General features: G+C 35.1%; 1 protein-coding gene across 14 annotated transcripts in view; it reads right to left on the reverse strand.

Moving 5' to 3' along the window:
• MGA (MAX dimerization protein MGA) overlaps nucleotides 1-15,152 on the reverse strand; it is a 158,730-nt gene that overhangs the window by 46,107 nt on the left and 97,471 nt on the right. For all 14 annotated transcript variants that reach the window (XM_036845107.1, XM_036845116.1, XM_036845115.1 and 11 more), the window contains exons 3-9: nucleotides 13,637-14,585; nucleotides 12,712-12,790; nucleotides 12,497-12,592; nucleotides 5,464-5,595; nucleotides 5,143-5,247; nucleotides 3,123-3,775; nucleotides 1,588-1,936 (exon numbers count right to left, since the gene is read on the reverse strand). In XM_036845107.1, coding sequence (XP_036701002.1) covers nucleotides 1,588-1,936; nucleotides 3,123-3,775; nucleotides 5,143-5,247; nucleotides 5,464-5,595; nucleotides 12,497-12,592; nucleotides 12,712-12,790; nucleotides 13,637-14,585 — 2,363 coding nt within the window. The remainder of the gene's footprint in view (nucleotides 1-1,587; nucleotides 1,937-3,122; nucleotides 3,776-5,142; nucleotides 5,248-5,463; nucleotides 5,596-12,496; nucleotides 12,593-12,711; nucleotides 12,791-13,636; nucleotides 14,586-15,152) is intronic.

A 15,152-nucleotide genomic window follows, 5' to 3' on the forward strand; every position in this document is an offset into this window, starting at 1 on the left:
AAGAAAGAAAGAAAATAAAAGAAAGAAAGAGAAGAAGAAAGAAAGAAAAGAAAGAAAAGAAAGAAAGAAAGAAAGAAAGAAAGAAAGAAAGAAAGAAAGAAAGAAAGAAAGAAAGAAAGAAAGAAAGAAAGAAAGAAAGAAAGAAAGAAAGAAAGAAAGAAAGAATGAATATAGAAGTGGCACTATCCAAATACTGGTAAATGTGTAGTTGGTATAATTCTGGCAACATTTAGAAATGTTTAAAAAGCACTCATTGTCACAGCAATTCCACTTTTAATAGCCTATACCGAACATGGATGTTCATCACTGTACTGTTTGAAAACCCAAAAAGGTTAAATGTCCAGCCAAAAGGACTGTAATAATATGAAGGTATTAAAACTAAAATTATAATATAGAGCTGCACTTGTTAATATGGAAAGCAGAACATGACTTTATGATATGAAATTTCTAAAAGTTACCACATACACAGTAGTTCCATTTCTATAAAAATATATATACATATGCACACAAGTGGATTAATAGAAAATCTTGGAAGAATATATGTAAAAATATTAATCATCCAATCTAACTGAAGTAAGTACATGGCAAGCAATTAACAAATGTAAATATAAACTGCCAAAAATGGAATATTAATCCTCTAATAAACTAAGAAGCAAGGAACTCTTCAATTACATGGTAAAATTATAGTCAGTCTATTTAAAAAAAAACAGAAAGATATAATAGGAAGGAAAAAAAGTCAAAAATGAAATATGTAACTTGAATCTACATAACATTATACTAAAAAGGAAAAATAAGCTTTTCAAAAGAGTATGTAATGCTCAACTCAGTTATGCCCTTATTCTGTCCCCAAATCTCCAACCAACTGATGAATGACTCAAACCATGACCAGAAGGTCTTTCTGTAAACTTCTTCCTTTAGAAAATAAAATGACGTGTGCTGGCTGACTTGATTGTGGTAATTATTTCACAAAGTATACATATGCCATATCATCATGTTGTACATTTTATGTGCAATTTGTCAATTATACCTAAATTCAGCTTGGGGGAAAAAAAGAAAATGATGGATTACCATGATCATATGTATATATTCAAAGAACATGGGGGCCGTGAAGTGAGGGAGTCGGGGCAAGACACACGGAAAAAAAGATGAAGCCTCAAAGGCATTCTGAAAATCCAAATAAGAGAATGATTCAAATTTAGCACAAAAAAGCTATCTTCAAGAGAAAATTTCAATTTAAAAAAAGGCATGCGTGCGCAGTTGTGTGTATGTCGCACGTGCCATATAGAAAGAGCATTTTAAGGATAATAAGAAATTTTTATGAGATCGTTGATTAGGATTAAAGTAAGTAATATTTGAAATACGTTTTCAAATAACCATACTTTTCCTCTTTTCTCTCTTTTTTTTTTTTGGCCACACCGTGTGGCATGCGGGATCTTAGTTCCCCAACCAGGGATTGAACCCGTGCCCCCTGCCTTGGGAGCACAGAGTCTTAACCACTGAACCACCAGGGAAGTCCCGAAATAACCATACTTTTCTTTAAAAAAAAAAAAAAAAACTACACTGTTTTAACTCTCAATTAATACTCACTGTATTCTAGCTTCTTTCTCTTCTTTTTCTCTTTCAATTGTTCTTCCTCCTCCCTGACTCCCTCTTCTCCTTCTTCTCTTTGCTCCTCTCCCAAATTATCATAAAATACTGGGTCACGATGAGCAGTCTTCCTCTGGAAATGCTTAGTTTTGGATCCCCCTTTAACAAGTACAACTTTTCTTTTCAAACAAGTGCAGCCAAACATGCAGTCTGGTCGGCGGCAGTGAGCAGGCTGGCGCTTCTCCAAAGCTAGACTTGAACATACACAACCCAATCGACAGAAGTCATTGTTGCATGGAGGGGCTCGTTTCCTTATGATCGTGTGGATGGGTTTAGTTTTGAGAGATGCCTAAAGTTAAAGTAGAATATTATAAATCTACTAAATCATTCCCTAACAATTTACAGTCATATACTGGTCTGCCTTCTCCAACTCTGAGCACTCAGTACTAACAGTACGAGATTAGTGCAGATTCAAAGGACAAAACATGAATACAACCAGAACTCTAAGCAATCTCCCATTCTAATGCATAGCACAGACAAGAAAGAGAATAAATAGTTTAATTAATTATGAGCCAAAATATCAACAAGGATGAACGTATTCTCAATAGAAATCATGCATAATGTTCTATAGCAGGGGTTGACAAACTTAAGGCCCATGGGCCAAATCCAGCCTACTTCCTAACTAAAGTTTCATTGGAACACAGCCAGGTTCACTCATTTACATAACATCTATGGCATTACAGTAGCAGAGCTGAGTAACTGCAACAGAGACTGTATGGCCTGCAAAGCCTAAAATATTTACTATCTGCCCCTTTACATAAATAGTTTACTGACCCCTGCTCTATGATAATTAATAATTAATTAATAATTAATAAAAAGAGAACATTATAATACATGCATAAAAGTCTTTAGGAATGATTGATTATAAAGGACACAATCTGTATTTTGTCCCAACATCTGATGATCTTCAGCTCTAGAATTTAGTCACAGAATTTAAAAAATGGAAAGTAAAGTACAGAAATTTCATGACAAAAAAATTACCCACGTGCTGCTGTATCATTTCACATGCACTGAGGCTGCTAACACAGGTGAATCAACAATTAATGAAAATTTCTTAATATAAAATTTTAAGAAAGACAAAAACTTTTTCTCTGTAGGTTTATAATTTGGGGGATTTTTCTGGGATTTAATACCATCTAAGCGGAGTTTTTAAAGCTGTTTTAACAAGATCAGTAAACGCACTTGACCACATGCTGGAGAATGAAATTAGAAAAGTTCAGAATGGCCAGCTGCCTTTACACAGGAGAGGGACAATTCAAAAGCACAATTGTACAGTCTCCCTCTGCTGGCAGGAGGAATCTACACATGGTGTCTAGTTGATAAAGAAGAACAAACATGGAAGACATTTCCTTAGTTGTCACTAAGGTAACTAAAAGCCCCATCCTCCTGCCAAAAAGCCCCATTCCCATTTCTCCTGACTACCTAATTCTCTCTAGCCAAGACTAATATGCTTCTGGAAAACAACAGATACTTACTTGAGCCGTAAGCAGAGTTGTTAAGGATACATCTGCTCGCTCTTCAGTGATATAGGTCCTTGGTTTTCCTTCCCAAAGTGCACAGTCTTCCAGATCCATTAGCTTCACTTGAGATTTAGACAATCCTGGAGGGCGAGTTCCCTGTTGCTGCTGCTGCTGTTGGTGTGCCTGCCGCAAACTAATCTGCTTTGGAAATGTATTTTCATCTAAAGTTGGCACAACCAAGTTATTCACCCGATTTTCTGAGATGGTGGTTGAAGAATTCTTGGTAACCTTATCTCCTGGAATAATATGTTTCTGCTTTGGTGAAACAGGGTATGGTAAAATGGATTTATAAGATGATTTAGTTCGGCCACTGAAAGGTGCCTGTTTGTTTTGAGACTTTGCCTTTCGAGAGACAGAGGGTACAGAATGAGGCTTCAAAGAGTAAGAGGTAGAAGGGGAAATGGTAGATTGCTTCTTCAGTACACTATCAAGTGTTCGAACATAGCTGGTACTCTTGGTGGGAAGCTGGTATACCACAGGAGATGTGGGAGCATTAGAAGAGAAACCCATGCTTGTTTCCATCAGCTTGCCTTCATTTTCCAAGTACTCATCCAGCTTATCACTGCAGAAAGCAGAACGGTTTTTCAATGAACCTTCTGAATTTCCACCTAGAAATAAAGAGACACAGATACTTAAATCTAGGACAGATCTTTATATCTATAGAAAAATATACTTAAAAAGGCCAGGAGCAGGGGCTTCCCTGGTGGCGCAGTGGTTAAGAATCCGCGTGCCAATGCAGGGGACACGGGTTCGAGCCCTGGTCCGGGAAGATTCCACATGTCACGGAGCAACTAAGCCCGTGCGCCACAACTACTGAGCCTGTGCTCTAAAGCCCGTGAGCCACAGCTACTGAAGCCTGCGCGCCTAGACCCCATGCTCTGCAACAAGAGAAGCCACCGCAATGAGAAGGCCGCGCACCGGGACGAAGAGCAGCCCCCGCTCCCTGCTACTAGAGAAAGCCCGCGCGCAGGAACGAAGACCCAACGCAGCCAAAAATAAATAAATTAATCAAATAAATTTTTTAAAAAAAGGCCAGGAATTTATAAGCTACTAAATCTTCCAAACTATCCCTCCTCAGAAGTAAGGAAAAATATAAAATATAAAGCCAAGTAAAGACACTGAATGTCATATACCAATTACATTAAAGTCCATTATCTAAAATTATCTTATTACATATATTTAACATTTTGCAAAATGCTAACAATAGTAATAATTAACACTAAGAGTCCACAACCTCTTATGACCTTAGTATAGAGATGAGACATAAGTAAAAACATAAACGCAAAAAATATACTTAAATTTGACCTCAACAGAATACCAAGAGGTTACTTAAGGGATTGCAATACCTGGATTCTGACACAAAACACAAGGGAAGAGGATAAGGGCACAAAAAGAGGAGTATAAAATTTAGTTTTTATGGAACAAGAAAAAGCAAGTTTAGTAGAAAGACAAGCATTACACTATTATAACACTACAAAGATTCAAAGATGAGAAAAACTATATTGGACAAATGGTAAATTTATCTGGCTAGAGTGTAACTGCAAACAAGTGTAATGGAAAGGAAAAGCACTAAGAAAGGAGACCAATAAGCATACAGTCAAAATTTAGATTTTAGATTGGATTTAGAAGTTTATTTTGAAGTACTACAATGCTATTGGGAATCACCATACAGCTCTGAAGCACACAGTTGTGAAATAATGCTTGAGAATGATGCTTTTTATAACTGTAGGAACCAAAAGGAAGTGCACTTTGAAAAGGCTGCAAGGATTATTTAAGCTTGATATGGTTAGCGACTGAACCCCAGGATGGGGACTATGGGACACAGAAAATGAACAAAAACAGCCAAGACAATTATTTTCAGTTTACTTTAAAGCATGGAAAGGAGATAAAGAGAAACAACCAAGGCTTACTTTTAACAAAAGTCTTTGGCCACATGTTTCAGAATGTATTTATAAGTTTTTAAAAAGCTGATTACCTTCATTCCTAGATGCAGAAGCACTATGAAACTTTCCCCTCCATCCCTTGATCTTGGTGAAGTCATTAGTCTTCCCTGTCCTAGAAACAAAGGGAAATCCAGCATCTATAAAAGAAAAAGTAAAAAAGATGATCAAAATTCTAGCAAGCCAATATTTAGTATCTAATTAGCTACTAAAATTTCATCTAAAATGTATAAATCATCATTAAGACTCATCACTAGATAAAAGATCTACATTAGAGTACCCTGTATGTCTGTAACAATGGTAGCATTTTATTTTTATCACAAATTTGTTTGACTTTACAAATGCTACGCACTCACCAGGTGAGGCAGGGTTGGTTCCTGTAAGGTTCCAGAAAGGAAAGCTAGTGGCTGGAGCCAAAGGTAGCTGTACTCCCAAGTATTTAAGATCAATACTCATTGCTGGATCCACTGAATTCAATTTTAAGCCAACTACAAGAAAAAAGGACCACAAATCATTATGGTTTTTTTAATCTTTGGTTGGGGGGTGGGGTGGGGTGAGGTAGGGGGATAATAGAGATCAAGAAAAAGTGGAGAACAGAAATGATGAAATAAAAATTGAAAGTGACAGACAGACTTTAAGGTGGCCTCATGATCCTCACCTCCTGGGTATTACATATTTGCATATTCGTCCCCTTCCCTTCTTGAGTGTGGGTGAGGCCTGTGATTTGTTTCTAACTGATGGAATGTGGCAAAAGGGGCAGGATGTACATACATGATTATGTGTATGTGATAATATAAGAGTAAGTGTATCACCCATCCTGCTAGAGCTACAAGGATATAAATTCTGCCAACAATCTGAGGGAAACCGGAAGCAGATCCCTCCCCAGTCAAGCCTTTGATGAGGAACCAGGTCTGACATCTTGATTGCAGCCTTGTGAGACCCTAAGAAGAGGACCCAGTTAAGCCATGCCCAAACACCTGACCCATAGAACTTTGAGATAGTAAATGTGTTGTTTTAAGGTACTAAGTTTGTGGTAATAATTGTTAAGCAACAATAGATAACTAATACATAAACATAGCAGAATTCAGATCTTTTGTACTTTAATGCTTTGTAGCCCAGAGATTTTCTAGGACCTCTAATACAAACTTGCCATAGTCTGTGGTTCTGGCCTAATTAAGGCTACTAATTCTTTAGTTATTATTACTGATATTTATGGTTAATGGAGCTTATAAATACTATGGCTTATTTGTAGGTTAAGAGGCAATCTTTTGGGAAAACATTTATTTTACATATCTTTTTTTTTTTTTTTTTGCTTAACATTTTACATCTAAGATTTGTCTATGTTGACACATTTATCTCTGCATGATTTATTTTCACTGTTGTACACTATTCCAGATTATGAATTACTCCAATTTATTAACTATTCTCCTCTTAATGAGAATTGTTTCTTATTTTAAACTATTACAAACAATGCTGCAGTATAACTGTACATCTTGTACAAGAATGTACATCACACACATGAACATGTATGAAAGCTTCTCTAGTGCATTTAGCTTTTCCTTATGGCATTTACCCAAGAGTGGAATTGCTATGTAATGGGATATGTTCATCTTCAATTTACTGGATATTGTGTTTGACATATATGTGGCTGCCCAAAATATTCTGAGAACCTTTCCTATAGCTATTACTTTTCCACATTATAACCCCCACCTCTTCAAGGAAGAGGTGTTAAAACACAGATGCAGCCATAAAAGGCTTCAATTTAGAAGAGAGCACCATGAGGAAAGGAATACTGTGCAGAATTGTGTTAATGAGAGTGACAGTGTTTGGCCAAGTTAAGAACTTTTAGAGGGAAGAGTAACCAACATCCTAGCTGTAGTATACTGTGTTCAGTGTCCATATTGAAAACGGTGGTAATTGCCCAATGCTGTGAGATTGCTGGTATGAGCTCTTGGGGAATGTTATTTGGGCATTTTTCCTTTTCTCTGTCTCTCTGTAAGTCATCTGATATTCTTTAATAAATTCGTATTCTATTTCACCTATAGAGTGTATTCTCATGTTTGCGATTAAGAATTCTAACTGACATACCTAGTTATTCTGAATCCTTCTTATGTAATGGCATACAAGAAAACAATGATTACATAACAAACTGGGATAAACATGAGGCTGCTTATGGCTGGAGGCAACCAGTTCTATGGTTATTAATTTCCCTTGGTCTTGCCTGGCCACTCTGAGGAGATCAGTGTCTCAAGAGCATACCTGTCACACAATCATGGATAACCACATGCAACACTGCTCTAGTTGGGAAGCTGTTCACTAGATTGCCAAATTACTCTCCATTTATACTCCCTTCAATAGTGTAAGAGTTCTTGTTGATCCACATCCTCTCCAACATTTTATATCGTTGGACTTTTAAAATTGTCCCAGTCTTACTGGTATAAATCTATATCCTATTGTTCTTAAATTGGCATTTTTTCTGTTACCAGTGACAATCTTCTAATTTGGATTTCCTTGTTTGTGAATTACTGGCTTCATATTATTGAGCAAGAAAGTATTTAACTTAAATTTTAACAGAACTGAAACCAAAAGGAATTCAAAGCATCAACTACCGTAGTAATAACTACTAAAGTCATAGGTACAGGTTTCCAATAAAAAGCTTACATAGTACTGGTTTCCTAAAAGGTGAAGACACTACGCAGGTTACAAGCCACAACAAGTTCTTAAGGCTAATTTGTATATCCTCCACATAAATTAGTTTGTAATTCTAGTTCTTTAAAATAAATATCATTTTATCATGTTTATTTTAATCACATGTGATTAAAATTTACATCAATAAAATATTATTTCCTCATGTTTCAATCAACTGGGGAGAAAATAATATGAGTCAAAACAAGTGGTTTCTAATCTTGTCTTTGGGCTAAACTTCTCTTAGCTTCTGCTTCCTCATCAGTGAAATAATACCAATCCAAAAAATAATAATATCAATCCACCACACTGAGTTTCATGTTTTAAGAAGTAACTGTGCCTTCTCTTTGAAATGGTCTGTAATATAGATGATGATAGAGATAAAAGATATTTCCCAGACCTCAAGGAGCTTTTGTGTTATGTTTTCCCAACTGATTCATTAGTAGTTACAATAGGATAAAATACTGTAAGAGGTAAAACAAATGATACTTGAAAAGCCCAAGGCAATCTGGTAAAACTTTACAGAGAGTGTAATTCTTAAATTAGAATAAGTAGGAATTAACTAGGAAAGGCAGAGAGGGAGAGCAGAGTGGAACCAGAAAGCAAAATATTGCAGAAATGCAAGTGAAACAGAATCCTAAACAAAGGATAAAATGAGATACTGTAGTGCCTTGAAAAGAGAAAAGTACTCTATTATTATTATAGACAAAAACTGCCAGAACAGCTGCCTACAGAGAAAGAAGAAAGGAATTAAGTCGTTAAAAATGTACCCATACAGCCAAATAGGTAGACAATCAAATTTAGAGACTGTTTTCCCTACATATCTTCTTGTCTGCATTTACTTATACTTTGAACTGCCACCTTCCCCCAAAAGTGACACCAAGTGATGCTAAAAACATCAACAAAAAGACCAAATTTATTTTAAATATACTTACAATTTTTTTAAAGCCCTAAAAGTTGAGAGGTCAATGGCACATGGACACTGCTCAAAGTAATTCCCAATTTAGCTTACCTGCACATCTTGAAATGTTTGCCCTTCAAGAAAATCCTTCCCTGAGTAATAGATATTTGAGACTCAGACTCAGTCGGTTTTCAAATGAATAATAACTTTATCTTGCAAAAATAAGATAGTTAAATAATTCTTAGCATATCTCTCAAAAAGCATAAAACCCTTTCCACATGATAGTTTAAACTAAATCATACTCCTGAATTCTTTTGTCTTTTCACCATATTAGGAGCAACTTCTTAAAGAAATATTATCACACCATTAAAAAAAAGACCCATAAAGATAGAAACGAAAACAGATAACCCTCTAGGTTCAAAGCAGAGTCACCTAAGACAATAAACTGTAGCCAAAAATGCCTGCCTCTAGCTAAACCCACTTAAATAGGAGGTATCCACAAAAATACACTCAGAGGAATGAATACCTATATAACTAGCCAACAAAGAACAGAAAAGTCGACATTTATGTAAGAAAAACTCCAGCTAACCATTGATTTAACAGTCCAGAGTATTTTTTAAGTAACTAAAGAGGCAGAGTGCTCTGGGAATATTATCATAAAGGAATTTAACATTAAAACTGACAGGAGTTCACACTGATATAAATAAATGATTGGATAAAAATGAGGGAGAAAAGAGAAATCTCTGGTTGCAGAAGAATGCCAAGTAATTTATGCAGATACTCCATCCTCAAGAAAGTGGAGCATAACTTCCCACTCATTAAGTGTGGACTACACAGTGACTTCCAAAGAGTGCAACATAAAAAGTCAGTGACAAATCATGTTGATAATATGTACCCTTGATAAGGTGAGGTGAGAATGGCACTTTACCTCTGTGGTCTTCCTCCTATAAACATACAATCCCAGTCTAGCCATGAGAAAAACATCAAACAAATCCCAACTGAGGGACATTCTACAAAATACCTGATCAGTACTCCTCAAAACTGTCAAGTTAATTAAAAACAAAACAGTCTGGGAAACTGTCCCAGCCAACAAGATCCTAAGGAGACACAACTACTAAATGTAATGTGATTTCCTAGATGAGAACCTGGAACAAAAAAAATTAACTAAGGAAATTTGAATAAACTAAGGACTTTAGTTAATAATAATATATCAATATTAGTTCACTAATTGTAACAAATGTACTGCCCTAATGTTAGATGTTAATAACAGGAGAAACTGGATGCTGAGTATATGGGAACTCTCTGTACTATGGTCCCAATTTTTCTGCAAATCTAAAACTTATCTAAAACAAAAAAGTCACTTAACAATTAACATAGAATTGACTTGGTAGCAATGAAACAGAAAAGCTTTTACAAAAATACCTTTAAAGATCAAAAACATGATAATTTCAGGTTGATGGACTTCGAAACCAATTTGGATGTAGCAAAGAAAAGTATAGGAGAAAAAATATACTGTGGAAAACAAAATTAAGAATCTTATTTTATTTTAGCAACAAAACTATCAACAACAACAAGAACATTTTCTCAGGCTTAATCAACATTTCTTCCACAATTTCAAAGCAAGCTGAAAAAGCTTTTCAAGTTTTTCAAGCTTTTTTCATCTCAAAAACATTTTGGATTTGTAGGTGCTTATTTTATAAAGAATAATGAAACTCTACAGTTGATGGAAAAGCAAAGAAATACGACATTACTGAATTGAAACTTAATAAATTACTTCAAGCATCAGTTTTTAGAAAGGGACCTGGAAGAATATTTTCATTATCTTCAGATACTTGGAGTTGGCACCATCAACTGATATGGTAGCCATCACTTACTACAAATATTTAGCCAAACTAACTTAATTCTTTTAACATTTTAAGTCTTAAGAAGCAAAGGTTGGGGGATGAGGGAGACATCTGCCAAAGTAAAATAAAGAAAAAAATCCAAACTAGAACTTTACGTCATACATTATGAACAGTGACACATGGATTACAGATTTAACTGTTTAAAAAAGTAAAACTATATAAGAATGTAGTTGAATTAACTTTAACAATGTGAGGATTAATACAAACTTGAACACCAAATGCATAATCTGTATGGCAGGTGAAAACTGATGCCTCACACACTTTTTTGCCCAAAAAACTGTATCAGCTGACACCACTTAAAACTGAAACACGTTACATAAAAATACTGACTTTACCTTTTACAGAACAATGGGAATTTCTGAAAATACTGAGCCTTCATTCCCATTTGACAATCCACTGATGTGACTGCCCTTTTAGAACAGGAACCTATGCTCCAGCCCACCAGAGTCCAACACCATCCCCAAATTCAGGCTAATTTCACTTGATGTTACCTGCTTAGTTTCCCTAAGCATTTGACTTTGAACACCCAATACACAAAAAGAAAAAATTACAGATTTGACTAAAATGTCTATAAGGGAAGGAAAAAACTCAAACCTTACCCAAACAGGAAAAAATAAGCAAACAAACCAGAGCAAAAAGACCAGCAGGGAGCACTGAATATATTTAACTCTAGAACTAAGACTATAAAACAAACGGGGGATTAGGTTGAAAGAATGCAATACAAATGTTCTAATATTTATATATTATCAGAGTACCTAAGAAAAAAATGGAGGAGTGGGGGGAGAAAGGACAACTTAACTGATAGAGAAAAGAGAATATTATCTAAATAAAATAGCAGAAGTGAAAGCTTACGATAAATGACAGCAAACATTACCAGCAAGACTACTATGATGTGACTGTGATTTTCCATTACAATCCACAGTACCCAGTCCTTATCACTTGGATTGAAATTTGCATACTTTAAGATCACACTGTCACACAGTCCCTCATTAAAGCAAAAGTTCAAGTATTACCATTTAATTTAGAAACTGAATGGTTGTTTTATAAATCAATGTTTTGTTTGTTGGCATACAATGCTTAGACTCTCATGAAAATTGACTAACAGTCAAAAACTCAATAAACTACTCCAAGAAGCACACCTAAAATCAAAGGTATAAGGAAAATAAAAACTGGGGTATGGCTTACAGTCATTCATTTACAGTGCAAATCGGGAAGTCAGTAGTTAACTATGATGGCAATAAGGATACTAAATTTTGCTATTTAAAAAAAAAGGATTAAATGATATGATCAAGGCTAAGATAAACTATGGCAACAAAATAGGTAATAATGAAAATTTTAAATTAAATCCCCAGCAAAATATGAAATATATAAAATTTTTACAGCCACACAATGAGACAGATAAGTATTCTTCTCTTTACACAGTTAAATATACTACTAAGTATACCACAAAAAGTAGGCTCTTCCCCTCCAAAAGCAAAACAAAAAACCTTCAAAAACCCCACAGAAACAAAAGCAACCAAAATTTAAAGTAAATAAAATTGGGTTATAAGAAAGAAAAGAGAAAACACCACTTTCTTATCATGATACGTTTTTTAATGCATAATATATTAGCTTCACAACGATAAGACAGTATCTTCAGAGTTTGAAAGGTTTCTCTTAGGATAAAAAAGACCTAGAGATGTGTTTTTAAGTTAAGGGAAAGAATCATGGACAGTGAAAAGAGAAAAATGCAAGCTGAGAGAGGGGCTGAAAGAAATGAAATCAAGGATGGAGGAAAGGAGAAAAAAAAAGAAAAAAGAGGAGAAGGAGCAAAGGGAAGAGGGGAGAAGAGAAAGACAGGGGAAGGAGAGAATAGAACAAAATTTAAAATTGGCTTGTATATTTTTTAGAGAATTATACCTTCCTGAAGACCAGGATGTATGACCTGTTTGTGCCGCAAGGCCTTCAAATCTTCTATCAATTCCTTTTCCAACTGGGAAATTCTTGCTCTGCAACCTATTCAGAAAGCAATGATAAAATAAGCTACTATATAACTACAGACGAATACACATTGCATCTTTCACTTCTAGAGCCAAACTCCCAAAATCTTCCTCTTTTTTACTATTATATAATACCTGGGTCATTTGTGGCTGATGCCTGAAGACTAGAGGATTCTTCTGTTGTTCCATCAACTGCATGAATATCTAGAGCTTCCTATATTAAAAAAAAGAAAGAAAAAAGAAAAGGAAAGAAAAAAAGTAGTTCATATCACTTCTAAAGGTTTAAAAGTAAACTAGGAAGATTTTTTTTCATTTTGATACTTTTCACTATTTTCTAAATGTTTTTTCACTTTGATACTTTTCACTTTAATAATGGGGGGGGCAAAAAATTTAAATATAATATACTCAGCTAACTGACTTAAAACCGTATTATGCCAATTTATCATAACTTGTATGTTGATTTCTTAGAGCCTGTTTAAAGACAGCTTACTCAGCAATTAACAAGGAGGAAGGAAAAGAACAGGCAGAGAATTCAACCTCTGTGTAGCCAATTTAGAAAGATTAGGCTTCTACAACAATCTAAGAAAAATAATCTAGTTGAAGAGCTGGAGTAAAATAAACAAGGAAACTATCATTGTGACAGCAGAATTAATAAGACTATTAATTTTTTGTTCTCCAATGGTACTCTGCTATTGCTGATGAAAATCAGTGGATGGAGTATCCCAAAAGAGTTAGTAAACTTTTCATGTATTTATGCCTTTTCAAAGTCCGTAATATAATAATGAAAATTCCACTAAGAGCCAAAGATTTTAAAAATTCCAACTAAACACAATGCAAAAGTCATAATCAAAACAGACATAATTTTTTAAGTCCATTCAAACAAAATACCTTAAGTGATGCCTGTTAACCCAATATTTTGGAGATACTCCCCTCCCGGTGCACACAACCTCGCATAATGGATGCATTCACAGCAACTATATTCTAAGTTAGTTATCAGCCAGTATACAATTCAATGATGATTATTTGACCTTGGAAAGAATGCTGAAAATGACAATCTTACCTTCGATTCAAAGGAAACAAAGAGAACACCATCTACGTCTTCCAGATCAGGTTTCACATCTGGAAAGGTACTCCCAGGGCCCGTAGGAGTATTCTTTGTAGAAGTTAAAGATTTTCCTGTGTTTTTAGGTGGCCGCCCTGCCTTAGAGAGTTTCAGTTTTCGTGGCCTTCCTCTTTTTCCAGGGACATTTGGAGGGGCATTCTGATTAGCATTCACAGTCTTGGAGGCCGTTGAAATCTTAAGCATAGCTTTCTTTCTGCCCAAGTCTTCTTTTCCTAAAAATGAGTCCCCAACTGAACTCTTTGAACCATCAAGTATTTTTTCTGTGTTAATGCTGTCAGATATATCAGGATATTTCCACTGAGGATCTTTAAGTGAGGGATATTTCTGTACCACTCTGAGATCTGGTGAATGTCTTTTAAGACCATTTTCTGATTCCTTGCCTAAGCAGAAGCCAGTCTCATTAGAATTTTCAATGTACGTAGGCAAATAGTCTAATTCTGTCAACACAGAAGTTCTATCCTTCCGAGATGTGGAAAGCATGTTATCAGGGAGCTCAGAAATCTTCACTGTGCTTTTTGTGACAGCACAGGGCTCCAGATAGACTACTGGCATCTTTCCAGCATCTAATTTGAACATTTTAGCTTTAGCAACACCTGATGGGCTATTTGGTAGTAGCCATTTAGAAGAAGGATGGTCAGCTTCTAGTTTATCAGCTTTATTGTGCCTCTTTAACTGTTTCTCTAGTATAGGATCATCATCACTGTTTGAATACACATCTGTTTCCTCATCTGTCTCTTCCTGTTTCACAGTGACCCCTTCTGGGCACTCACCAAGTTCATATTCATAATCATCTAGAGGCTCTTCTTTAATGACAACATTGAAGTTTTCATTTGGGTTTAATGGTGATGTTACATGGGAGCCATCTTCAAAATTGTTGCCAACAAGACTGGAGAGACAGGGGAGGTAGAGTTAAAAAGGACAGAACTATCCATAAATAACACTCAGGAGGGGAAAGAAAAAAAAAAAAAAAAAAAAAAAGACTGTTGGAAACCAAGTAAAATCACATCAGATTTCAAGAGCCATTCATAAAAAAAACACTCTGTATATATATAACAAGGTTCTCAAAATCAGTTTATCAACATGAAACTTTTACATATTCTGTCAATTTCTCTTGAAAAATATATAAACTAAAGGGTAAAGTTTTAACAAGTAACTCTCATCACTAAATCAAAAAGCAAGATATAATACGTTTTCTTCTAATGGTATTCTTCAAATGAACTCAATTTCAAAAGTCAGCTTGCACTGATCCAAAATCAGACTCTAGAAATGTATACACTAATCAACAACTGCCAATAAAAACAAACAAATGTCCCTTACAATTAAAATAAACATCAGGAAGGGCCTTTCAAACAGCCCACTGATTTTTTTAATTGAGATAAAATTTATGTAACATAAAACATTTTAACCATTTTAAAATGTACGAGCCAGTAGTCCCAATGTTGTTGCCAGGTGA

The sequence above is a fragment of the Balaenoptera musculus genome, chromosome 2 (assembly GCF_009873245.2).
Source record: "Balaenoptera musculus isolate JJ_BM4_2016_0621 chromosome 2, mBalMus1.pri.v3, whole genome shotgun sequence".
NCBI lineage: Eukaryota > Metazoa > Chordata > Mammalia > Artiodactyla > Balaenopteridae > Balaenoptera > Balaenoptera musculus.